The sequence below is a fragment of the Scophthalmus maximus genome, chromosome 15 (assembly GCF_022379125.1).
Source record: "Scophthalmus maximus strain ysfricsl-2021 chromosome 15, ASM2237912v1, whole genome shotgun sequence".
NCBI lineage: Eukaryota > Metazoa > Chordata > Actinopteri > Pleuronectiformes > Scophthalmidae > Scophthalmus > Scophthalmus maximus.
Window position 1 is genome coordinate 9516442 of NC_061529.1, and position 25400 is coordinate 9541841.

Genomic DNA, 25400 nt, shown 5'->3' on the forward strand with positions numbered 1-25400 from the left:
CCCCGCTGGGGCTTTTCGTCGATTCTTGAGTTTCTCATCATGGCCAAATAAGCTGAAATTCATATGTGGTTCATGTGTGATAGAAAAAAGCACATGGTGTTCGATAAGACCAGACAAGGGCTAAATAAATAGTCCGTTTACCACATTGTTTGTAGCCAGTAACTAGCTGTTTCAGAACCTTCATAGCAACTGTAGCTAAAAGGCCTCTGATCAGTTAAGTTTGCAGTATTAGCTCAAGAGCATCATTTGAATCAGGGCAACTGGTGTTGCCAGTCCATCTGTGTCGACCAGTCTGAGAACAAGGAAACGCGAGTGATTGTTAACCTAAGCTGGAGCATGTTTGGAAACAAGGTCATGCAGTCTGATTAACACGGGTGAAGCGTTCTCTGTGTGTGCTCGTGAGCGTCAAACACGTAGAATTGTTTTAGTGCAATGAGATAATCAGCAGAGAGAAGTTTCCACTCGGCTGCCTCCCTCTCATGCGGACTGAACAACATGAACTCTCTCCCCAATCGAGAGACTCTAACCGTTAATTAATTGTGTGGGTTTAAGATTAATCCTGTCCGAATGTAGTTCAAGTCATCGTTTTTTTCAGAAAGAAAGTGTGTGGATTGAGGGCAGCAAGTGTCTGCTGAGTAATTATCCAATATTTTCATTGTAATTAAGGGCAATTTTCTTGATTGGCATTTGGACCTGTCACACAGGTGAAACAGCAAACATGTTACTGTAAACATTGTTAGGGCAGTGTATTATTTCAACATTATGGGACCACAATGTTATTCTTTTTGGTCCCTATTCTCCTTCCAAACTTTTCAACCTAGAAACGTCATTCCAGTTTTTATGTTTGCTTAACTTTCTTGCATTTTTCAACATTTTTTAACCAAACACATTTTGATAATCTGATCTTAATTTTCCACTGTTAAGGACTACGTTTTATGACAAATAAATCATTTAGGTTATCAGACCACTTCCCCCTTTATTTTATTTCTACTATAAGAACTTAGGTTGTTCTGCCTTGGCGGAGGTATGCGCTCTACTGAGTGCCATTCTAGTTTACATTTATGTTTTTAGTTGAAAACAATATACATGTATTTGTTGCCCAGCCTCTATAAAGGCTTCATATCACTCCCAACGTTGACTGAATTACTTGTCTGTCCGTCCTCTACAGGCTGAGCAGTTCAGAAGCAGTTTTTTAGGCATCACACTTACCTGGTCCACGATAGCGTGCTAATTATGCTGATCAGGTGTGAAATATGTGAACAAGCACTGACGACACAACACATTGGTGCCAAGCCTCAAAGTAAAAACCTGCTGATCAAGAATTGAAATGGTACAGTTTGTTCCCCATAAAGAAAACAGGCATAACTTTCCTGTGAGTGGATCGCTGAACCGGTAGGGCCCGACCATGTTGATGTTCCATGGCCACGTTCCTGTGTGCTGCAAAACCACACAAAAAACACCTGCTGATGTCAGTTCAGCTGCACAGTTTATCAAAATTAAGTTAAAAATCAAACAAAAGTTAACAAAACAAAAGTAAATCAAATCAGTAAATCAAAATCCCTTTATACCTAATCATTAGCCTTGGTTGCAGTGTGGCTCCGTGAATTGCTCGGTTTATCTGTCTGTTCTGTCTGATGTCTGTTCCATCGCTGAAATTTCTCTGTAACTTGCAGATTGATTTCCATTCCAGTTGCTAAGGGATTCGATCAGGCCTTATTCACAAACTAACAGCTGTGGAAGTTGTGAGAGGATGTCCCAGACACATGAGAGGGGGTTTGATGTCAATTAATTCATAAATGAGTGAGCTATTGAGAAAGAAAACCTTTCATTTAAAAACAAAACAAAAAAAGTTATTGCAGATTAAAATGACAATAGTGATATGCGCACTGGGAAGACATCCACATCCTTGTGCTCCCCACTGCATCATCATTTTTGGTGATTTTTGATTTGATCGAACCTGTGAAACATCTTCCTGAATGAGCCAATGAAGATAACAGCCGCGAAAACTGACGAATGTCAAATATGAAAATTGACTTCAACCCCTGCAAATGTTGAATAGGTTCTACAGCAGGCGGGTGTTACAAAATGGTGCTCATGTTGTGACCTGTTACGTAAAGACACAGCAAGGGGTGTTATCATCTCCATCCGGATCAAAAGGCATGTATGGCCTTGTCATCAGCAAAAATGCACAGTTTCTTAACAGATCAAAAGTGGAATCATGTACTTTGTCATGTGACCTGGGACTAATTTTCTCACCCCGACGCACGGTCGGGGGCCATTTGGGGGCCAGGGGCCATTTGTTCACATTTAAATCACTCCCACTCTATGACGTGTGAAGCTTTATTTAATAAAGTGACATAAGGTTTCCTCTCATTCAGTTTTATCCCCCTCACCTGAGGCAAAACCAGTGTTTTTCCCTGCATGCACACTGTGATTCTACATTAGGAACCTTTCGTTGTCTCTTCCGTGTTCACGGAGCGTCTTTGTCCTGCTGCTCACAGGTTCGATGGCATCCTGCTGACCCAAGCAGGATACCACTCTAGATAAATCATTTCCAGGTCAAATGGTCTGAAGGATGATTATGACGATGTGTGTGCACTTGTGAGTAAGAGACGATGAGACAAAGATGGAGAGATTTTCAATTTTGGGGGCAGACTTGTAGAATTATTGTCTATTTAAAAGAATTCCTTGAGAACTTTGAACAATGTCTTATTTGTTACAATACAATGTCTGTGTGTCTTCTTCTCCTTCGGCGTTTGTTGCTTCACAAAAACTAATTTGGGAAACCAGACTTTTCTATGTGCCCCACGTGTTGCTGCCATGAGACATTTCTTCATAGGACACTTCTGACTTTATTACGGAATTGATTGGTGAATCGGCTGCCCTGAATATCACTTCTGACGCAAAGCAGGCTGGCAAGTCCAGAGGTTGATTGCAGCTCCTTGACCTTGGTTCTCCCGCTGTGGGATCTTTTCTTATACAACTCTGTGTGTGTGTGTGTGTGTGTGTGTGTGTGTGTGTGTGTGTGTGTGTGTGTGTGTGTGTGTGTGTGTGTGTGTGTGTGTGTGTGTGTGTGTGTGTGTGTGTGTGTGTGTGTGTGTGTGTGTGTGTGTGTGTGTGTGTGTGTGTGTGTGTGTGTGTGTGTGTGTGTGTGTGTGTGTGTTTGTTTTTAGGGGGAGTGTCATTACGAAGAGGAGCTTCTTCCTTACCGCCACAAAGCCGATTCTGTTGGCCAAGAGAATTACGGACTGAAGAAGCAGAAGCGCGCAAAGACCTGCAGTAAAACCAACAACAAACCCAAAGTCTCTCCCTCTACTACACTTTCTGACGTGGAGTGTATCAACAAGGAAGCACACAGGAAAAAAACACAGAAAGCAAGTTTAGTTTCCACATCGGCTGTGACAAAAAAAAGACTTGAACATCATACTGAAGCATCCTATGACTTCACAGACCCCCCTGGACCAGAGGCTATTTGTCCTCTTCCTTCAAAAAATGACTGTCCAGAGGCCGACATGGACGACGACTGTGCCATTATTAATGAAGAGCCTATAGATTCAGACAATAATACACAGCAGAGAAGGGCGCTTGATGAAGATGATGTTGAACTTCAGGCCATGTTCTACCTTCCCAAATGGGACTCAGCTCCTCCTCCCTCCTACGCCAAACCCCTGCCAGAGAGATATGAAAGTCTAAAGTTCATCCTGGCCAACGTGGCAGAGCTCCTGTCACGGTCTCCACCGTCACCGCCCGCATGTTTAGAGGCTGACATGGCCGCTCCGTCTCTTCCTCCCTCTAATCTGTGGCCTCCTCAGCCATTCCAGGTCAGCTTTACCCTGGATGTGGACGATGATGACAATGAAGAAATGATGAGTGACGCTGACGGTGCCTCTCCAACGAACTCATACCAGCCTCCAGTGGGTGAAGAGGACAGCAAAACCTGTAATGATTGGCCTCATCGTGAGCAGCAGCCTGTCCGTACAGCAGCCGACAGTCCGACCTGGGATGAGGTTTTTGGGGACGAAGAGGTAAACGATGATCGTCACACTGGGGAAGACAGCAAGGAGACGGACGCTGAAATGTACCGTAACTTCAAGAGTGAACTGATTGCTGAGGAAGCTGGGAGGGATAAGGAAACAGAAAATGAAAACACGAGCGAGGTAAAGGGCGGCTGGTTGCCTGGAGGTGTAAAAAACAACAGGGCCTCCCAGAGCATCTCTCTCATGGATGACAGCATGGATCTGTTTGGGGATGATGAAGCCTTCCTGCAGATGACCATACCAGACATCTCCACTCCAGGCATCACACCCAGGACATCCCCCTGTGCCGGTGACATCTCCATTAGCACAGAACAGATTTATGACACTTCACAAATGTACAATTCAACACGCCCGACTGAGCACACAGCAGACACGGTGCAAACAGATGAATTAGCATGCACAAAACACTTATCTCGTTCTCTCCACGCCGAGCAGATAACTGAGGGTGCAGCTGCTTGTAACACTACAAAAACGTACACACACACAACGGCACCCAGCGACCCAGCTGGGTTCATTGCAGCTCCTCCTAAACCTCCCACAGAGTCATTTGAGAGTTCCCATGACTACTTCCCTGTCAACTTTGACCTTGGCTATTCACTCGTGGACTCCGAGGATGATGCCGGCACAGAGGCTCCTTCTCCCCCATGTATGTTGACCTCTCCACGGCCTAAAAAGCAGTCAGCTGACACCCTGGTGTCCTTGCCAACCGTCTCCAACTCTTCCACTCCCCACAACAGCTTCACAACACAGAGAAGGCCCGCACAGCGCAGTGAATCTAAACTGTCCACGCCACAAATGTTACCAGAGCAGAGGAACAGAGAAATGTCCCCACTTCTGACTTTGACGTCTAAAGACGGGGCTCTTCCATCTCCAATCACGTCGGCGGGAGCAAGGAGGACGCTCATGCCTGGTCTAGCAAGGCCTCACGCGCCGTCTTTACTCTCCAGCTCCAAGCGGAAACGATCGGCGGGTCCCACCTCTGACTACAAGAGAGGGTCGGCTGTGGGAAACGAGTCACGCCTTGAATCTGTCTGTGTGTCTAACTCCCTTCCTCGTCCAGGTTTGTTTTTACCCTTCCAAAAAATCATGATGCCTGAACTTTAAATTTTTCTGTTTATTGGCTCATTATTTTCCCCTGATTTGATCCTCGTGTCACCATACCTGCTTTTCTCTGTGACTCTGTGAATCTTCCTCAGTGGTGTGCAACAGTGACAGTGACGATGAAGTTGTGATCCTCAAGAGAAGACCTCAGAATATGCTCAACCCCTTGTCATCCCCAGAAGTGGTGAGCAAGGCCTGTTGATATCAGGGCTGCAACAAATCGTTTTCATTTTATTAGACTAATCTACTGGTTTTTTTTTTCTCAATTATTTAATTTATGATTTGGTTGAGATGTCAGTGAAGTGAAAAGTTCCATCAGTTTCCCATATCTTGCTGTGAGTGTTTTTGAAAGGCCTTTCTCACCAACTGTCCAGATATTCAGTTTCATTGAAGATCCAAAAAACGCAGATAATATTTTAGGATTTAAAACCAGTGGATTTTTTGCTTTGATTTTTTTGATTAAGCTGCAGCTCATTGCAGTTTTTTGTTAATATTTGCCTCCTTTATGTCCCAAAAACACTCACTTGATGCATACTGCTTGTATATACATTAAAAATAAATGGCAAATTATAACCATGAGCTCACCTCTATGTGATGGCTCAAAACAGCAGCCAAGACAGGAAGTATCTGACTCAGACTGCTCAGGCTGCCTCTATCCATCATTTCCCAGGTACATGCAGTTGTCATGACAACCAGTCTGCAAGTGATGAAGCGTTTGTGTCTGAAAAAAAAACTTGGCAAAATAAATCTTGACACAAACATTTACAAACTCACAAGTATTTGTTACAGACAGAAAATGCATTTATGTAAAAACATGTTTTGTCTCTGCCAGTCGAAGATCAGTGACGTAGACTCTCCGGTGGTCGTGAACAGGAAACTTGCAGCTCCACTTAACACTGTGAGAGTTTCTTGATGCCTCACTGTTCCACCTTCTGCTTTGGAATCATTTTTCTGCTGGCCCTCATTATTTAATAATATGCTCTCCTTGTTGTTCTCCAGTCTGATGAAACGGACGGCGGAGCTGTTTCCGACGATGATTTCCAGAATGAGAGCGTGTTGACACGCAGAACCGCAGCACAGGGGGCTGAGGGGAAACGAGCCCAACGGGCCAAAGCCAAGGTCTGTACAGCAACAGATGGCTCCGGTGATGCTGTGATCCTGACATACATGTCCTCATGTCACCTCATGTAGTGAATGATACGTGCATTTTTTTTTTAATGATGAATGTTTTCTGGCTCCATCATAAGCCCTACAAGCTACTGCCGTTTGTCTCTTTCAAATTGCAGTCGACAAATTTCAGACCATAGAATTTTCGAGGCGATATCCATTGCCAGTCGTACGAACACCTTCAGCTTTCCGCCGGCTTTGACATTTCCCATCGTTCCTTTTGTCAGTCCGCGGGGCATCAAAACGGGCGTCAGTTCCTGCAGGAAGAAGCGGAGCTGTCAGAGGACACGAGGGGGGCAGACATTTCATCTGATGAGGAGGACGGAGAGGAACAGAACCAGTCTCTTGATGGATTCGTGGTCGACAGCACACAGTTCTCCCAGGGACTCAATGGTACAGCACCATTGAGTGTGATTGGACTGTATCTTTAGTGGATTTATTCAAATCTAGATTCACCGAACTGTGTTGACAGTGTGTGACAACTGTGACATTTACACTTGTGCTTCCTGTCTGCACTTTGTATCAGACTCAGAGATGCATGGAGTTTACCTGAAGTCTGTGAAAAGCCCCGCAGTCCATGGCAAGTTCAAAATGTCTTACAGACACCATCTCGACAACGTCTTTTCCCAGGTACTCTGTACAGTTTATTCCCAGATTTTCTTTACTCAATGCACACTTGTAAATCTCCAATCTCCCAACTCAAATCATCCATGCCCCCCTAACCTCTGTGCCCAGGTGCCTGAGATGGATGAAACGTACGCGGAGGACAGCTTTGTGGTCGGCAGTGAGGTAGAGGAGGTGGAGAGTGGCGAGGACGAGGCCGAGGACATAGAGCTCATGCCGGAGGACTCGTACATGGACGGTAGGAGGCAGTATGCCACACGGCGGCGAGTTTTCCTGCACAAAGTCAGAGAAAGAGTGGGATTTGGCACCAAGACCGTGGCTGGAGCTGCATCAGAGCAGGGGACTGAGGTGAAAACCAAACGAACGCGGATCATACGCATTAATGATTCGAGTGATGAGGAGACAGGTGAAGTTGATAAAGAAAGAAGTGTTATAGCAAGGGGGGGTGTTGCCGTCACCTTGCGCCAAAAGGAAGCACAGCTAGAGCCCAGCAGGCATCATCAGCAGCAGAGAGCCCTCTCCTCCTCGTCTTCAACCATAGCGTCCAAGGTCTCATTGTTGAGTAAAGCACAAAGGAGCTCAGAGACTGAAGAACAACAAAATGAGAGGTAAGGAAACCTTCATATATAGTTGCACAGATGTGCTAAGAGTGAGCAAGTACTTGAGCATTGTTTGAACTTCTCCTGCAGGTGTCTCCAGAGGTTAGAAAATCAACATCTCCTCTCCGATGAGCTGGACTTTGAGGAGGGCGTGTCACTGAAATCCTCCAGGAATCAACCCAAGGTGAAAGCAAACGAGACGAGATGTGTACCCACCAGTCAGTAGCCACTTTTCACATGAGTTTGCCGTCCACATATGAAGAAAGCAGCAAGAGATTGTCCGAGTCAGACGCGTTCACAACAGCAGGAAAATTGCAGGAACATTAAGGTGAAGTGTGGCACCTGGGTACAGTCCCCTGGAATTTTTCCTGCTGTTTGCTCACATGCTCACATTTTTCTGAAATTTTGCTAGGGAGCTGTTTTCCGACATGAACTCCAGAAAATGTTCGGATTAAGTCCAGATATTTTCCAGAGTTTTTTCCGTTCACATACGACAGGAACTCTGGTTCATTTTGTGGCGTCTGGGTAGAGCATGCTGGAGGCAGGACATGACGATATTTCCGCTGTGGAAATCAGTGTTTATCATCTGCGGACAGATGCGTTCTCACACACAATTCAGGAAGTTGTCCAGACTATAGTGGGAAAGAGACTTGTAGGACATAGACACACACTGTGCTGATTTACTTTCATATCGGGTAAACATAAAGCTGATATACATTCGATTCTCATTTGTCCAGGCAACAACCAGCAACTCCTCTTCAGCTCCTGCGCCCCCGAGGTCCGTCTGTCAGGATGTGTCGGTCGGCGAGTCCCCCGCGCCGCCCGGCTCTGTTTGCATTCTGGCGGACAGTCGCTGCATCAGCACTGGCGTGGAGCTGATGACCAGCCTGCGTCAGCGCCACGCAGCCACCGTCCACGTCTGCTCCCTGGACGGCAGCTACTTCGTCGTCAGCAACCGCATGGCGGTGGAGAGGCACAGCCAATCGGATCTGGCCGCAATGCAGAACCGGAAGCGACTGGTCGAAAGAGTGACCGGCTTACAGAGATTGTTTGAGCGCGTTTGTTTGATTGTGGAGAAGGAACGAACCAAGCCAGGTCTGTAACTGATTTTGTGACTGAATGCTATGAAATGTTGTGTTAAAAATATATATATATATATATATTTGAAATATGGGTCTTGCACTACATATTTTAAGGCCTTTTGTGCATTTAAAAAAAATTCATTTTTACTCCTGTAAATGTTGTGACTTGAAAGGAAACGTTTGTTTTCCTACTTAGAGTTAAATGAAGAGATAAATCCCTCCCAAGTGTAGTTGGGACATTTTGTGGCGTACTATTTCTTAGCAGTGACTTCCTGGAGTCTTGGCAGCCTCACAGTTATTACAGCGGGCCTACAAAAGCCACGAGTCAATTTTTACAGCTTTGTTTTTGTACGGCTAAAAGAAACAAGACTTTATTTTATTTGAGGTGCTGGTGGCCAGGTTTTGTTACCTTCCGATTGAGCCAGGCTAGCTGTAACAAAAAGTAGCTTATTCCACAAATTTACACACTAATACTAAGAAAGTATTAACTTTAGAGATAAAGAAATAAGTGAGGTTAAAGACAATTTAATGAACTGTGTTAGACTTATGTTTGCATCTGATCTTTGTGTCTCAGGTGAAGCGGCACGTCCGTTTCAGCGAACGCGTTACTACGACAGCACGTTAACGGGGCTGGTGCGCTCCGGGGTCCGCCTGCTGTGGAGCGACGGTGCCGAGCAGAGTGCTGCCGTGCTGGCAGACCTGGCGCGGCTGGAGCAGCGCAAAGGCCAGGGCATCGGTGTCCCGCTCAAGGTCAAAGGGCAGCACAGGCAGCAGGCCCTGCAGCTGTACCTGAACCTGCCCTCAGTCAGCTACGTCCATGCCCTCAACATGAGCCACAACTTCAGCTCCATCGCCCAACTCATGAACAGGTAAAAGAAGAGCCTGCGTGTACCGTGAGATCTCCTTCCCGTCTGGTTTACACATCATAAATTCTTATCTACTTGTTTTCCTCCTCCAGCTCCGTTGAAGCCATACAAAAGGGAGGCTGTATGAGTCCATCCAGAGCTGAGGAGATCTACCGCTTCCTGCGCTACCCTTGTGACACTTTCCTCATGAGCACATGAAAAGCAGGAAAATCCAGTTTGCAGACAGCGAACCTTCTCCACAACACAAAGTGTCTTCACTTTTCTTTGCCCTTTGTTTTTCATTACTTCTACGATGTGAGAAGCGCCTCGGGATAATGGACAATAATCAACCTTTTTGCACAAGTCAAAGGGGAACCCCTCTCAACTCGATGTAATATAATACGATGGGTTTTGCCGACATAACATTACTATGTTTCATTTCCCTCGAGACTCATACTGGCAGTGAACTGGCAGCTAAACAACCCTGTGATCATAACAACCTCATCTATATTCAACACTTGAATTATTTATTTCTACTAAGATAATGGATACATTTGTTTACAGATTTGCTTTATACAAATATTGTTTCTTAAATAAAAAAACATTTTTGTACATGATTCTGTTTTTAATGATTGAAAAATACAAATGACTAAAATCCAGCCCTTCATTTCTTGCATGTTGCATCAATTCATTAATTCTCACTTTTAAGGTTGTGGGAGATCTGAAAACTTCAAAGTTTCAAATATTCAATGTAGAGTGGCGATGGCTGTGCCAAGAACTGCATGTTTCAGACTGAGGGAAAAAAGTGGCTTTTATTTCACCAAAGGACAGGGCAGGCAGCTTTGGAACATAGAGCACAGTACACAACGGCAACATTAGATAATAAAAGGAGTCCTTTCATAAAAATATCCACAATTGTGTATCACCCACCAATAAAGTCAGACAAACCTAGTGTATATATATATATATATATGAGTCTTCAAACAGAAATACAAGTAGAGAGAAAACCAAATAAACTCATACCCACTGGTGAGGACAAGTTAAATGAAGCAGCATCAGTTTGCAAATACAGACGTGAAGATGTGCAGGGAAAGTAACAGCTTCTGCAGTTCTGACAGCATTGCAGCCAGCGGGAAGGTGAATGGCAACATGGTTCAGTTTACATCTTTAAATCTGCAAAGTGTGAAAGCATTTTCACAAGTGCAACTGTTAACAGACTAGTTTACACAGGTGATACTGTGCTGAGAGACACTGAGGACTGTCCTGATTAATATAAGAGCGGAGATCAGAAGGTTAGTTCGATCCTTCTTTTTAGCCATTGAAAAAATGTCATAACGTTAATGCAGCAGGTAGATAAATGTTTACAGATGGAAGTTGTTGACGGATAAATGTAATAATAATAATTACTATAAGGTAATTGTTAGTGGAATTGAACTTTCATAAACTCACAAGCTATAAAAGACACAATATGCAGCTGGATCAAGGACAGGCTAAAAAAAATCTGCAGCTCCAGTATGAAAGGGGCCGTGACTTCCTCTACTTCGACAGGTTAGTGTGCACTACTGGTCTGACAGCGCCCCCTTGTGGAAAACATGGAGCATGATGAACGTTGTGCTTCATGTCCAAATTTGGAAAATTGACCCTTCACAAGCCATCCCCCTTTTTCCCCAACTGTAACATGTTTGCATTAGATGCAGACACAGAATATGACATATATTGTAGTGTAAAGTAAAATGTGTGACAACTTTAATATCATAACCATAAGGTGCTTTCTTTGGACACCGTACTGTCCAAAACAAGATTACAAACTGCAACCGATTTGTTTTTTTACAGCATGATTGTGTTGAATAATTCATGATTGTATAAAAATTATTTCACATGAATATACAGTGTCCGACTTCCAAACCTCTAAACTAGGTTCATGTCCTACTGCAACTGGGTCGGTGTCAGAGCTCTGTAACATTTGAAAATCAAAACGTAGATAATTAAAGCCAACAAAGTCATTGGCTTTAAAAGATGACATTTGTGACCTCACACTTGTTTAAAACGTCACGGTTCATAGGAAAATTAAACCACATACACAGTTGTAACTACAGAAAATTAATACAACCATATCTACATAAAATGTACATGTATAAGGCGCTCTCTCTTTGTACTTTTAGCCACTACAACACGATGCTGAAAAACTGCATTCACATGAAGATAAACATGAACTTAACACAGCATCACAGTCCAAGTGTTTCCCTGACTTAAAACTTTAGGGACATCTGTGACCTAGAGTTTCCTAAATGACATAAAAACTCACCCAAAAACCAAGGATGTTTAAAAATAGACCATATTTACAAGTGCAGATTTTACTTTTAAAGTACAGTATATATTATTTAAATACTACGTGGTCACTCAGCAGGAGCTCAGTGGACAGATGCTCACACGGCACCGGTTCACCTTTTGTTATTGTGGATACCAGCTGACGGATCTGATCTGCAAGGAGCAAGTTCCATCTCTAGTTGACAGGCTGATGACAGTAGTAATGGTCGCAGCTGCACGGCGGCTTACATGCTGGTCGGCTGCGTCTGTGGCTGCAGAGGCTGCAGCTGGACGGACTGTGGCTCAGAGTCCTGCATGCGACACTCTTCCCCCTCGCGCATGTACAGTAAAAATAGAGTTACGGTGGCGAACGTGGTGGCATTCACCGGAAACGCGCGGAGCAAAGTGGACGTGAGTCCACGCGTGAACACCCTCCACCCCTCCTTCTGCAAGCTCTGCCTGACGCAGTCCATGATGCCGCTGTACTTGTTGACACCGCCGACCCCGTCCGCCTGCAGACGCGACTTGATCACGTCCACGGGATAGGTGGAGATCCAGGAGGCGATGCCCGACATTCCGCCGGCGAACAGCAGCTTGGGGATCATGTATGGGTCTTCTGGCTCACAGCCCAGGGAACGTGTCAACATGTCATACGCGAGGAAATACACGCCAAAACCCGGGGTCTCCCGCAGCAGCGTGGTCACCATGCCGCGGTTGATGCCTCGGATTCCCTCCCTGTTGTAGATTCTCACCAGACAGTCCAGGGAGTTCTTGTACAGCTTCCGCTTCGACTTCTTCTCTCCGGTCCCCTGCAGCTGCATGCGCGTCTTGGCCAACTCCATCGGGCAGCAGATGACACACTGGATGGCCCCGGCAGAGGCTCCTGCAAGGAACTGGTTGAGCGGCGTGTCACGCCCTAGCTTGCGCATGGCATTGCCCTGGACGCCGAATACTATGGCGTTGATGAAGGCCAGCCCCATCATCGGAGAGCCGATGCCTTTGTAGAGGCCGAGCGTCTACAGACACAGAGACACATTACTGACCCCACCGAGGGAACATTACAGATTCAGATCAACACATCTGTAGAGTTCTGCACGTGTCAAAGGTCAAGTCTCTGATAATTAGTATCGCCATTTAGTTATACTTTGTTAGTTATCTGCAACTCGTTCCTGATTTGATATTTAATATTTTTTCCCTTTCTTTTGATTCTACATGGTTTTTCTAGCACTTCTACACTGTATTCACTTCATATGAGATAATCTTATTATCTAACTGAACTGAACGCTTCTAATTCCTACATTTTATTTTTTTATTTTAACTACATTTTTTAAATTATATAATATTATATATATATATATATATATATTTGCATGTCTGATATACAGGTTTCATGGCTTTGTGTACGGTACATCTATGTGGAGTCATACAATCATTGCAGAGGCAATGCTGGAAAATGTAACTACTAAAGTTAAACAGTGCACAGTTACACATTCAAGCCTCCTGATGCACCTAAATCAACAAAAATGACCTGAGCAGCCATTTAAAGTTTTTATATTGTGCTGTGGGAGGAACATAGTCTGATACCTCCACGACAAGAGAAAGACCGAGCATATGTCGCTCAGCTCATATGGCCCAACGTCCACATCTTTATTTAGCCCATGCAGGAATAAGGTCCTTGCTGACCCTGGACAACAGACGCACCACCTGCCCCCTTTCACCCCCAACAGCCCATGTTAGGAACGCTGGCCGGTCCCAGGCTGACGGGACCGTAACCAGACACTCGAATTTGTGCAGCGATCACGTTGGCATAGTAAGGGAAGCACATGGTGAGAGCTGCACACAGGGTTTAAACGCAACCCAGGAATCACTTGACATGAAGTGGTAGGACATTCACAACAAACACAAGCTTACCGACTCCTGGCGTATGATGGACTGGAAGCAGTGATACGTTCCACGGTAAAGAGGTTTGTCCACATTTTGAACTTGAAGCCGCACCTGTGGAAGACAGCCCTCGTGTCAGAGTTGTACAAAAGGAGTAACAAGGCCAAAGATGACTACTACAAGACACATATTTTATTCCTTAAAAAAAAACTGAGAGGGGAAACAAACAGTTTTAAAACGGTTTCTTTTCAGGGTGATGTGTCTAAGGGGGGGTGCAACACGAGGAGGAGAAAACATGAGCAGAGAATGAAGTATTAAAAAACTAAAAAACAAATAAAGTCTTCAGTGCTTTACATTTCTACAGCTCAAGACAGGACATTGGGTGAGAGGAAGAAAGACCTTGACCATACTTACTAGGTCACATTTCCGTGGAGAGGTTGTTTATTTCTCTCTCTCATCTACAACACAGTGACACTGTTGCTGTTAAAGACAGCCTCCCCCGGCCCCCACACAGACACCAGCTCAGGCAAGAAATGACATTGAAAAGCAAAGCATTCAAGAACTACAACCAAACCATTCACCAGCTCTGTGAGCCCATTAGGAGAAAGCCACAAAATCCACACAATCGTAATGCTATGTTTAAAAACTTCCTTGCCTTTTTAAACAAATCAAGAAGGAAGAAAAGAAGAAAATCTTTTTTTTATTTGTTTTTCATTAAATTTTGACTTAAACAAAAATATTTAGACTAAATAAGTATTGCACAGACACATTGACTAAATGTAATGCCTATCATACTTACTTTGACTTTGCAGGAGGTGAGTTCATTAAAAATAAAAAATAAATAAAACTAAGTTATGAGCTGGAATAAGCAATGAGAGGTTTTACTCACTCTCTAAACTTAATAAATAGAATGTAGTTGCTGACAGATACTAAACATTTGACCAGTTTAGCAGCAAAGAGATGGAAAATTTTATCTACAAAACCTCAAATCACAGTTACATGCATTTAATAATCCTGTACAAATATCTTTGAACATATAATATTGCTACAGTGACTGAAAATACCCATTCCTCTTGCTCAATGACGTCACTCCTGTTGCAGGTTCAACTGTAGTTTACCCATGGCAACGGCTGCCAACAGAGTGGGCCGACTCAAAACCTTTTAATGCCCCAGAACTGGGTCATGTCATTGCCTAACCGTTGAATAAAATAATTCCCACCTTCACAGTGTCAAATGGATGTCCGACCAAAACACCAGCAGCACCTGAAAAAGAGGAGACAGGATCTATATATTTGTATTCTCAATTTTTTGTTATTTATGATCAAGTTATTACATGACTTTGTCATAAAGGTTTGATAACAACATTTTAGGAATCATTGACAGATTTTAAAAATATTTATATATATCGGCCAATGTATCGGGAATCTTGTACTCTTGTAAATATCGATATCGGCCCCCAAAGAGCCATATAGGTCGGGCTCTAATATATATATATATATATATATATATATATATATATAAACTGTTTATCAAATCTGTCACTGTCTTCTTGACCTGATAAGAGCATAACAACAGTACACATCTGAAACTGCACAGTACAGATGCAATGTAACCGAGTTATGCTCGGTGTGCTTTAATTTTGGGAAGTAAAAAAGGTGATTAAGTGGCTCAACACGAAAGGACAGGCAACAGACAGATGGTCACTGCACTGTACCCAGTGATAAAGCTTAACATTGGACCGTCCAGGAGCCAAAAGATAAATCCACTATACAGCAACACGATGACCCAATAAGACCACGTCTCACTGGGACGTATTAGTCCAGAGTTGTCAGGTATCTCATCTTCAAATGAAACGCACTTATACGCCATTGTCTGAATGTATGTTGGCATCATCACCATGGGAGATTTTGATAGAAATGCTAAGATTTTGTGGTTTTTAAACTCATGAAATTTCCCCACTCGTGTGTAGGATCTTGTGACCATGACCTTAAAAAAACAAATGTACGCACACATACCTCAGAGGGCTTTTGACTGATTAACCAGAGTAGTCAGTGTGCCCGCCGGTTTGGGTTTATGGAAAACCGGGTGCAATCAAATCATTATTTCCAGGGTTGTGTCGCAGTATTGTGAATGAGTGAAACCAGTGGCAGTGGTGGAGTGAATTCAGAGTTGTCGTGGGGGGGGGAAATGAAATGGATTTGTGACTACGACGAGACAACTGCGGTCCGGGGGGTCCTCACCTTGTTAAAAATGAGGCTCTAGTACATAAAAAATGTCAACCCCCCTTTGACAACATGACTCTACCAGGCTCCCTGGACGTTTAAATCACACCAGGGCCTGGGGGACTCTTATCTGTCGTCCTCGGCGTGTTTGCGTTTGGGGGACGAGCTCGGCCTTGGGCGAAGACAAAACAGGTGACAAGATTCCCAAAGGCTTCTGGGGACGAGGAGGCTTCTGTGGAAACTTCGGCTGCGAGCCGTGGGCTCCATTCAAACAGGATGACGTGACCTTTGGCCTTTCATCTGATGGTGAGTAACTTAGCAACACAGGAGGGGGGGTAGGTAAAAAAAACATGAAAAGGGGATGAGGCAATATCCTGATAGTTTGTTTTTTTTAGGGGGATAAGCTGTTTGTGCACGAGGTTAAATCCAACCGACACCAGCTGTTAAATCACAGCAGCACATGAAGAAGAACCACTCCCTGCTGCGCGAGCCAGAGGTGAGGAATGTAACTTCACTTTACATCCGGGATATTTTGAAAACCTTTATTTACTTCTTTTTTTATAAATAGGACGCTGCTAGAGTTTGTGTCTCTAGACTGTTGTTGCAATTGCTCAGTTGTGACAACAGAGCGGCTTAAAAAACCCAAAATGAAAATCACTATAATTCACCACCACACATTCAGTCAATGGAAAAGTACAGACCGGCTGCTAACGCTAGGTGCTAATTCCTAGGTGCTAACGCTAGCCGCCACCAGCTCAACCTGTGCAGCCGGGCTTGCTAACGTGGCTAACCGACTTACCTCCTAAGCATCCCGCGGCGAAGTCCAGTGCCATCCCCCGAGAAGAGCACCACTAACGGCCGACACGTGTCAAGCTCACTCGACGGTAGACAGAGTCAGCTCACCCGGAAGTGGTAACTTTTGTCTGACTCTTTGTCAAAAAAAAAAAAAACACAAAAAAAAATTAAGAGAATTGATTAAAGACAGACCCCCGGCTGCTGGTGCCCCTCTCTCTTTTTGGGGAGGGGGAGTGTTGCAGGCGGAGGAGGAGGATTCTGCTGCGGACTCTCGGAGCTTGTTGAAAACCAAGACAGGTTCACTCTTTTCTGCTGATGTGTCCTCGCTCTCTCATACAAGACGCGCTCTTTCTGGCCAGACCTGTTCTATTTCTGTGCCCGATGGGGGGAGGGGGGGAAGGGAGGGGGCTCGAGGTGAAGGAGAAGCAGCGTTGTTCGGGCCTTTTTAAAGCGGACCAATCGGGTGACTCGGAGGAAGACAACTCCCAGCAGGCCGCTCGTCCGCCCCCCGCGCCCATTGGCTGCCGCCGGGCAGAGCCGCGCTGGAAGCGGCGGCGGCCGTCCACCGTCGCCTCTCCCAGTCCCCACCGTCAGAATCAACAGTGTTATCACGGCGGTCGTCATCGGCGCGTATCAACTGTCCAACTGCAGATTGGGAAGCCAGAGGCACAAGGGACCGGGTGCCAAGTTCAGGTCGCAACATCGGGGACCTCTGTGCAACTGTGGTGCAACTCCGTCAATACATTTACAATGAAGTTCCTCCTGAGTTGAGAAATATTGTACTGGTCGTCAAGGCTGGACCACCACCTGGGTCAAGCCACTATCTCTTCAGGGTCCACATAATTTGATTAATTGCAAATTGATTGCAAATTGACATTAATTTCCTCCTTCACCCTGCCTGTGTAGAAATCTAGATTTAAGAACTTAATAGTTTTAGGTCACACTCAGTTAGCAGGTCATTAGGTTCTAACACTGCCGCCCTGCAATTAATCATACCTTCTTAAAGGTTATGATGTTCAGTTTTTTGTTGAATCTGGCTTAGAGGAGCGTTGTATCATATTACCTGCTGCTTCACCCTAAGTGTGTGAAGGAGGTATCGCAGGTCCTTCTTTCCGGCTGCTGTGAGACTGTATAACCAGCACTTCTCTCAACAGAACACACACACACACACACAGGACTCAACCACTGTAAAAAAAATAATTCACAGGTACAATAGTGCAATAACCATCTGTGCAATATTTATTTTTATCCTCGATGTGCAACTATTGCTACTGCTCTGTATATAGTATTTATATTTTTATATTTTGTACATACATATTGCTTTTTCAAATGTATTTCTATATTCTGCTATTTCTGCAATATTCGGTCCACTGCGCAGCTGTAACGACCAAATTTCCCCATTGTGGGACGAATAAAGGTATATCTTATTTTATCTATATCTGTCACTGATTTAGTAGCAGTTGAGGATTTGTTTTATAAGTTGAGGATTTGTTTTATAAGCACTTCCACGAAATGATATTTGCACACGCAATTGCTGCTATCATGGAGCACGTCTTTACAGCATTTTTACGAGGTTTTAATTTGTGTCTCATTTGAATGAGACTGGAGGATATTTTCCACAACGATCAAGTGCGCCCACAAAATAAAGCAGGGAGATAAAAGAAAACTGTCCAAACTTCCTGACTAAAGTTTCTGACTTGTATATGTTTAGAATTTCACGTGGAATCAAAATCATTAATTTTCAGATACGATGAGTTTATCAAAAAGGAAATATGTTTATGTAGAATATTCTTTGAGGTGGTTTCTAGGTACTTTTTGTAAGCTAATGATTCAAAAGGAAATAAGACTTGGGTGTTGAGCCACTTGATCATGAGCAGCTTTTCTTCAGTAAAGTATCATGTTTTTGTTTTGAGAGGAAATTGATATGATAGTCCCTTCCTTGAGAAACTTTACAATCAGGCAGCAGATAACAACAATCATCATTTGGTAGTTGTTGGTTCTGAACGTTAGGTTATGCGTTGAATTATTTTGAAACTTAATTCTGTGGAAAAACAGTTTTATCTTTTGTTAAAACTCTGTTTTACTTCCAACATCCCAGCCTATTGTCTGTGTTACTAACATACTTGGCTGTGTTATGATCATTTAAAGAACCCTATAGCAAATAATTTGTTGATTACAAGTATATTCAGAAAACCTTTGGGTCAAAGATGTTGCTTTTCAAGGAACATGATAAGATGAAATATGAAATGTGATATGTATCCACTGTTCAAAGCTCATTTCATTCTGGAGACATTTTGATTTGCAGGGGAAGTGCATGTGTTACGACATGTCAAAATGTCTTACATGAAAAAGTCACAGTGCAGTCATTGTATCACAAAATACCTATTTTGAATCGTTAATTTGTGGGATATTGCAAGAAAAATGGGTAATTATGCACTACTGCGTGAAGTGAGATATAAATAAATCAAAAAAATTATGGAAATCATTTAATTTTCAAAAAAAATAAAAGTTTTTTTTAGCTGAAGTACATTTTAATGATTATTCTGGGCTTAAGTTGTTGATTTAGAACATGCTTAGTGAAAAGGTTTGACTCAAGTTCCTTTTGCCGAGTTACATTTGCTTTGGTTCTTTCTGTGAGGACAGATGAAAAGTTCATAGACTCAAAATGACACAGCTTTTGTTCACAAGTAAAATAAGACTTCTCAAACCGCATTCTGAAAAGTGGATATGTAGCTGTGTTGATAATTTTCCACAACAAACATCTGTACTCAACTTTAATCTCCTTGCTCTCCTGAACTGAGTACAGGGCGAGGAGTCGGTATCATGTGACGTTACAGCAGCGCTGAAACTACAAATACTTCATGAACGTGTACATTTATCGAGTGGCATGACAATTAGCATGTAGCTGTGGGCAATTCCATGCTTAGTTTTGACAAGGAAGAATCACATCAGCGCCAGAAACTTTCATTTACACTTTTCTCCAGTACTGATGCAAACTATGAGAAAATGTCCGTCGTCCCATTAGAAATTATGTGGATTTTAAATGTGGTGGATGCATTATTTGTTCTTGTCTTGAGATAAACATGATGATGTGCCGGCCTTTTCAGATGCTCAAGCAGGCTACAAGTTAAAATTTAAAGGTCTTGGAGTCATGAACTGCTTGACTGTCTCATCTGTGACTTGTTTGCGTCTCTCTTGATGTTGCGCGATCATCGGCTGGAGAGTCTCAGTCAAAATCTTCTTCAGCTCCCCTGTGAGAAGGGCTCCGCTTGTGTAGTCCTGCAAGTGTGAAGAGAAGCGATGAGAGTGCAGAAAAGAAGTTAAAGAGGACGATGAATGACCAGAGAGTAATGATTTACAAGGTAGAGTTCAAGGAAAGATAAGGAGAGCAAAAAAAAATATTTGATTGCCTAGTCTTCTAAACGCTCACCTGTCTGATCTTCTCCAGCTGCTCATCATCCTCTAGGAAGAAGGTCAAGTACATGAAGGAGACGTCTACATCTGCGTTCCCACCGTACTTCCTGTGCTCTTCCACCGTGTCTTTCCCCCCCGAAAATGCATGTTTGTTGATCTGTGAGTAAAGGTTACACACGTCATATCAGCCAATAACTTGCAATATATGTAATGACTAGTAATAACTAATAATATTAGCACCTTGCTTTTGATCTGCTTGGGTGTGTCCGTGAGGAAGATGGAGGTGTTGGCGTCACTGGCGCTCATCTTGGTCTGAGCCCCCTGCAGTGCGGGGAAGAAGGTGGAGTGCAGCAGTGCTGGTTTGGGATAACCGATCCTTGGAGCGACATCACGGGTCATCCGGAAGTAAGGGTCCTGCATGAGTGAGAGGAGGGGTCCAGACACATCATGTCATTGTGAGCTATGAATGCCAGTGTGCAGTGTTGTCATGTATTCGTGCAAATGCTGTGCTGACCTGGTCTATGGCGCAGGGGATGAGACACTGAATGTCCTTTCTGCCTCCAAAGATCTGTGGGAAGGAGCTACTGAAGGATGGAGCAGCCTGGATGGCCGGGAAACTGATCTTACCTGAATGGATGAAAAATAATAAACACCTTTATCCAACAAGCAGTTTATACAATCAAATTCAGACTCATGACACAACAGAGTAAAACCACAAACACAAAATTATACTGCAACTTTTTGTCCATCAAAAAATGTTACCAATTAGTATTTCAGACGCAGGTCTGACAAAGGAAGCAATCTGAAACCTATTGAAGCTCTGGCAACCAGTTATGAACATTTGGCTTTTTAATTTTTAATACTTCTTTTTTTTTTTTACAAATCTAAACATGAAATACAATATAATGAATCAGAAAGTTACAAAAAAATATTTTTTGCAGCACATTGCACTCTAATCTGGAAAGAATAGTGAAAAATACTGAGTGCAAACTGCTTTCCCTGCAATAAATGTCATGTTTCTTCCTCTTTCCAAAGTGATGTGAGAATATTTGAATGATTGCTGTCAAATGGTTGTTTTTCTTTAGACCCTGACGACTTGTCAGTGTTCTTACCAATGCAGTCACTGTCCGTAAAGCCAAAGATGCCTTTGACCTGGTTAAATGTTACATGCTTCTGGATCTTAACCACGTTCCGGTAGAAATCGGGGGATGCACTGTGGGAAAAAAAACGAATGAACCCATTAAAAAACAAAACACACTTCAATCAAAAATTCTATGCCAACTCCGGTTACATGAACATATAAAGTGGATCTTTCATTTCTTAACATGGATCCTAGGAAGCCTCAGCAGGACTGCGAGACAGGAGTGTGAGATATTCTTATTGTCAAATTTTACCCCATGTAGTCGAGGTCAGAGAAGATGAAGGTCTTGTTGACATCAAAGCCACAGGCGATTATGTCCTTGGCATTTTCCACAGCGAAGCGGTGGCAGTCTTCCAGTGACAGATCCTTCCACAGGTACTTTTCATCATCAGTCAGCTGGATAACCAGGGGGATGTCAAACACATCCTGAAGCCACCTGGAACAAGGACACAAGAATCAATTAAAAAAAAATCTACAAGTAATATCAGGTAAAAAATTTAGTAAAGGAAAACGTACTTAGTGAAGATGAAGGGGATCAGGTGACCAACGTGCATGGCTTCAGAGGACGGACCTCTGCCAGTGTAAAGGTAGAAGGACTTATGCTTCTCATATGCATCCAGCACCTGATGCATATCTCTGCCAAAAAAAATGCAATAAGAGGAAAGTGATTAATTGATGTGTCATTCTCCAATGAACTCTCACCTTCCCACCACCATCACAAAAAATCTGAGTCATAATGTAATAATGATGTAAGATAATAATGTGCTAAACACTCATTTGCTAGAAGTCTCAGTAACTGGGTTGTAACGCTGATGAAACATTTCTGCTTCCTGAAATACTGACCTGTGTGAGAAGAAGATTCCTCTTCGTAGAAAGCGGTGAGGTTTCTGTCCCGAGACTTTTTCTATTCTGTCCACCAGCTCCTTTTCAACTTTACTGCTGCCAAACCTCACTGAACACAGACACGACACAATGTGAATTATTGAGCTTAACATTCAGCTCCTTGAGTGAGAGTCACACTTTTTTTTAATCCCACCTATGAGTTTGTCGTAGTCTACCCCCTTGGCGTTAGTGGTGGAAACGTTCCACGGGTCAACGTTGTCTTCGCCACCATCTCCATCTGCTGCCGGCCCATTGTCAGTGACAGCGGCAGCGGTTTCCGAGGGCGGACAACCCGCTTTGTAATCCTGACCCGTCGTCTGTTTGTAGTCCACTTTCAACTTTAGCAGCATCTGGACAGCAGCAACAACTTCAGCCTGTGGAAACCAAACACTGCTGTCAGAAGAACCACACGAATAAAATCCACAAAATCCCACCGGAATTGAACGTTTAAACAAAACAAAACAAGAATCAGTTTACCCAAATTACATAGACTATTACAAATAGTGTCTGTTTTGGTGATCATATCTGTCTCTGGGATTTCCATATCCCAGAGACTACTGAAAAATTACTGAAATATAATCTATTGTGCAGAGGTAGAAAATCCCAATAGATGTTTATCCTCACTACAGCAAACCAGTGAGGATCGTGTGTGTTTTGTCATTTTGTTTAACCAACCAATTATAACAGGAAACCCATCGAGTAAAATCGCTGCTTATACAAAGTAGTTTTCGAGCACTCACTTTCTCAGCTTTGTCAGTTTTCAAGGCCCTGACTTTGTCTCCTTGAGCTGTCAGTTTCTCATACAGCTCCATTGGACTGTTTGCTTCCTGACAGTCCGTCATCTTCTTCACACTGCCCAAGAGATAAAACAACAAAATGATTAGATACCAAACACGTGGCAAACGTTCAACATAGCACTTAGAAGCAGATTACAGGAGGACTGTTCTGTAACTCCTTCCACAGCAGTGTGAGAAGAATCCCATATGTCAACATTAACAACAGCTAACTTGGCTAGCTATTGAACAGCGGCGCGCCGGTTATTTGGATTTATCTTATCACGATAGATGACATACATGATGAAGTTAGAGAAATTATATTAAATCATGAAGTAGCTACCATGACAGTAAATACTATCACTAGCCGGCATACCGTACAATACTCTTCACACAGCTGACTGACAGCTTGCATCAGCCTGAGTGAGGTAGTGTTCGGATCAAATTCTTCCCAGGCCACCCGGCTTCGTCAACAGTTCCGCTCCGGGTGTGATAATACAAAGAAAAGAAAGAGAGCCGCTTTAGGAGCTGGGTTAGACAGTTTTATTACGAACAGGGCTTCTTGTGTTTTATCAGGTTAATTTCTAATTAAACCAAACGTCGTAATCAACACGTAATGGACCCTAATGGTTCACACGGTCGGAAGAGGGTGGGACAGTCATTGTGTTCTTCCCGGCTGCCTTCAAGATAAAAGTTTTATTACGGGTGCACTGCTTCTGGAATGAATGGGACAAAGCGAAACCTTACTTTATTCTGAAACTTTGCATTTACTCAAATGGGTTTTGCGGGACGTTGGTACCAAGTGTTTGAATGTTGTCGCTCAGAAGTGGAAAATATTTCATGCATTTGCATCCAGACTACAGGTATTTAATGGTTGAAGGCAGATCTACCGGGTAGTTTGACTTAATACAAAATAAAAATAATAACTATAAGTCAGAAATGCAACGACCAACGTTAGCTACTTTTGCTATACTGGTAGCACTGGAGGAACTAACCGTGACGTATCGTTAAACTTCATGTTTTTGTCGTGACACCGTCCAAGCCTGAACGTTTATAAGTCAACTGACATCAAGAAACAAAACAACTGTAACTGTAACAGTGTGTTCGGTCCGTCTACAGGCAGTAAACGGACCTATCTGGCTGTTTGTTTTCTTTTCTTTCGTGTGTGTTGTGTTGACTGGATAACAAGAAAGAACAGGCCAACGCACGTAGCATTGACGTTTAATGCGCAACAATCATCATACTGTCCTTCTTCTCTTAACCCCCCCCCACACACACACACAGTGGATTTACCTTCTTCATGTTTCTCTTCCAGGCTGCTCAGCTGGCACTTGGAGGAGGCTGAGAGACAAGTGACAATAGCACAAAGAAAACATCTGTTGATTTGGGGTCACGCTGCCAGGACAGATGATTTTAATGTCCACAAATCTAACAATTGGTGACAGGTGAGTACTGTAGGTTTACTTTTAGGTGCTTGAAATCCAAGCAACCACTAGATGTCACCTTTGGGCATCTAATGGAATAACCTGTTGTCCCTCTGGTGTCCCAACAGAGTGTCTGATGAAGATGTCTTCATTAGTGGCCTATGAGGATTCAGAGTCAGAGGGTGAATCTTTGGACCAAGCGGAGGACGGAGCATCACTCTCTGTCCAAACTGGACCTCGTGATCAAAACCAAGTGCGTGAGGACTCAAAGGAAACAGCCAGCGCTCAAAGTTTCACCCCGGACCAGACTCTGTTGGAATATCATGGAAGTACCTCAGGGAGAAGCAGTTCCTCACTACAGAGCCGCTCTGATCGGGAGGTAAAGTATTGTAGTCGCAGGTCAGCGCAATCTGAGCATTTTGGAGACACTGCAGCTTCTCCGAGTTTACATGCAACTCAGGAGAAGATCCCCCCATGGCAGTCTCTTCCTCACATGCCACAAAGCAGCGGTGATGGGTTGAACCCGGCGAAAAGGCACCACAGTCTCCCGTCCGGTGTCAGGCCGTACATCCCCAAGAGACAGAGACTTGCCACTTCGGTAGGGACTGTGGACCCAACGTGTCCAGCAGGGCCGGTCCCAGGGAGGCTGAGCAGGGAGAACCAAATTCTCTCAGATGTGTCGGCGAGAGTGAAGCCGTATCTCGCTCGCAAGCTCGACGCCGCAGGGATACCGAGGAAGCTTCTGATGAGCCTGGGAGGCCACCAGGGCCCGGTCAACACCGTGCAGTGGTGTCCTGTTCCTCATCGCAGTCACCTGCTGCTGTCGGCCTCCATGGACAAGACGTTCAAGGTAAAGGCGGCTCCAATAGGGTCATCGCTATCTTCAGAAATTATGTGTATATGGATACTTAAATAGAGTAAAGAAGGGATTTCTGCATTGTACAGTCAGTACACTCAATAACTGGCTTGGTAATCTGTGAAAAGGTTTTTTTCCCATGTGATAACATTTTTCATCCTTTTTCATGTTGTGTGCTACATAATACGTTCACGTGGTCGTCAGGAACACATATATCCATCTATCGGCATAGTTCCAGGCAGGTGCCAAG

General features: G+C 43.7%; 4 protein-coding genes and 1 long non-coding RNA gene across 10 annotated transcripts in view; 3 read left to right on the top strand and 2 right to left on the bottom strand.

Annotated features, from left to right (window-relative positions):
• Nucleotides 1–10072, top strand: part of fancm (FA complementation group M) — a 38271-nt gene extending 28199 nt beyond the window's left edge. The window contains exons 14-24 of one of the 2 annotated variants that reach the window (XM_047337567.1): nucleotides 3174–5097; nucleotides 5234–5322; nucleotides 5971–6036; nucleotides 6138–6257; nucleotides 6533–6698; nucleotides 6832–6935; nucleotides 7041–7537; nucleotides 7619–7712; nucleotides 8266–8623; nucleotides 9185–9479; nucleotides 9569–10072. In XM_047337567.1, coding sequence (XP_047193523.1) covers nucleotides 3174–5097; nucleotides 5234–5322; nucleotides 5971–6036; nucleotides 6138–6257; nucleotides 6533–6698; nucleotides 6832–6935; nucleotides 7041–7537; nucleotides 7619–7712; nucleotides 8266–8623; nucleotides 9185–9479; nucleotides 9569–9674 — 3819 coding nt within the window. In that variant the 3' untranslated portion in view covers nucleotides 9675–10072. The remainder of the gene's footprint in view (nucleotides 1–3173; nucleotides 5098–5233; nucleotides 5323–5970; nucleotides 6037–6137; nucleotides 6258–6532; nucleotides 6699–6831; nucleotides 6936–7040; nucleotides 7538–7618; nucleotides 7713–8265; nucleotides 8624–9184; nucleotides 9480–9568) is intronic. The other variant, XM_047337568.1, reaches the window with a different exon arrangement.
• Nucleotides 10073–10248: 176 nt separating this feature from the next.
• Nucleotides 10249–16991, bottom strand: LOC118285895 (mitochondrial basic amino acids transporter). Its single transcript, XM_035609841.2, has 4 exons — nucleotides 16665–16991; nucleotides 14863–14906; nucleotides 13674–13757; nucleotides 10249–12778 (listed from the first exon to the last, which is right to left on the bottom strand). Exons 1-4 carry the CDS (start codon nucleotides 16696–16698, stop codon nucleotides 12008–12010), a joined length of 933 nt encoding a protein of 310 aa, XP_035465734.1. The 5' UTR covers nucleotides 16699–16991; the 3' UTR covers nucleotides 10249–12007.
• LOC118285900 lies at nucleotides 15732–21258 on the top strand. Of its 2 annotated transcripts, XR_004785284.2 has the most exons (5): nucleotides 15732–16171; nucleotides 16261–16361; nucleotides 20109–20233; nucleotides 20352–20529; nucleotides 20641–21258. It is a non-coding gene; the product is annotated as an uncharacterized LOC118285900 (long non-coding RNA). The 2 variants fall into 2 exon arrangements; XR_004785283.2 differs by lacking the exons at nucleotides 15732–16171; nucleotides 16261–16361 and adding an exon at nucleotides 19783–20022.
• On the bottom strand, nucleotides 19420–23486 carry LOC118285893 (tryptophan--tRNA ligase, cytoplasmic). Of its 3 annotated transcripts, none has more exons than XM_035609833.2 (11): nucleotides 23252–23486; nucleotides 22838–22949; nucleotides 22252–22471; nucleotides 22059–22167; nucleotides 21732–21851; nucleotides 21469–21651; nucleotides 21187–21287; nucleotides 20589–20701; nucleotides 20315–20488; nucleotides 20091–20231; nucleotides 19420–19939 (listed from the first exon to the last, which is right to left on the bottom strand). In XM_035609833.2, exons 2-11 carry the CDS (start codon nucleotides 22937–22939, stop codon nucleotides 19781–19783), a joined length of 1422 nt encoding a protein of 473 aa, XP_035465726.1. In that variant the 5' UTR covers nucleotides 22940–22949; nucleotides 23252–23486; the 3' UTR covers nucleotides 19420–19780. The 3 variants fall into 3 exon arrangements, with proteins under 3 accessions (XP_035465726.1, XP_035465724.2, XP_035465727.1); XM_035609831.2 differs by having other exon boundaries at nucleotides 23247–23466; XM_035609834.2 differs by having other exon boundaries at nucleotides 23214–23466.
• Nucleotides 23487–23593: 107 nt separating this feature from the next.
• Nucleotides 23594–25400, top strand: part of wdr25 (WD repeat domain 25) — a 30612-nt gene continuing 28805 nt past the window's right edge. For both annotated transcript variants that reach the window (XM_035609829.2, XM_035609828.2), the window contains exons 1-3: nucleotides 23594–23733; nucleotides 24186–24315; nucleotides 24423–25144. In XM_035609829.2, the coding sequence (XP_035465722.1) occupies nucleotides 24431–25144 (714 nt within the window). In that variant the 5' untranslated portion in view covers nucleotides 23594–23733; nucleotides 24186–24315; nucleotides 24423–24430. The remainder of the gene's footprint in view (nucleotides 23734–24185; nucleotides 24316–24422; nucleotides 25145–25400) is intronic.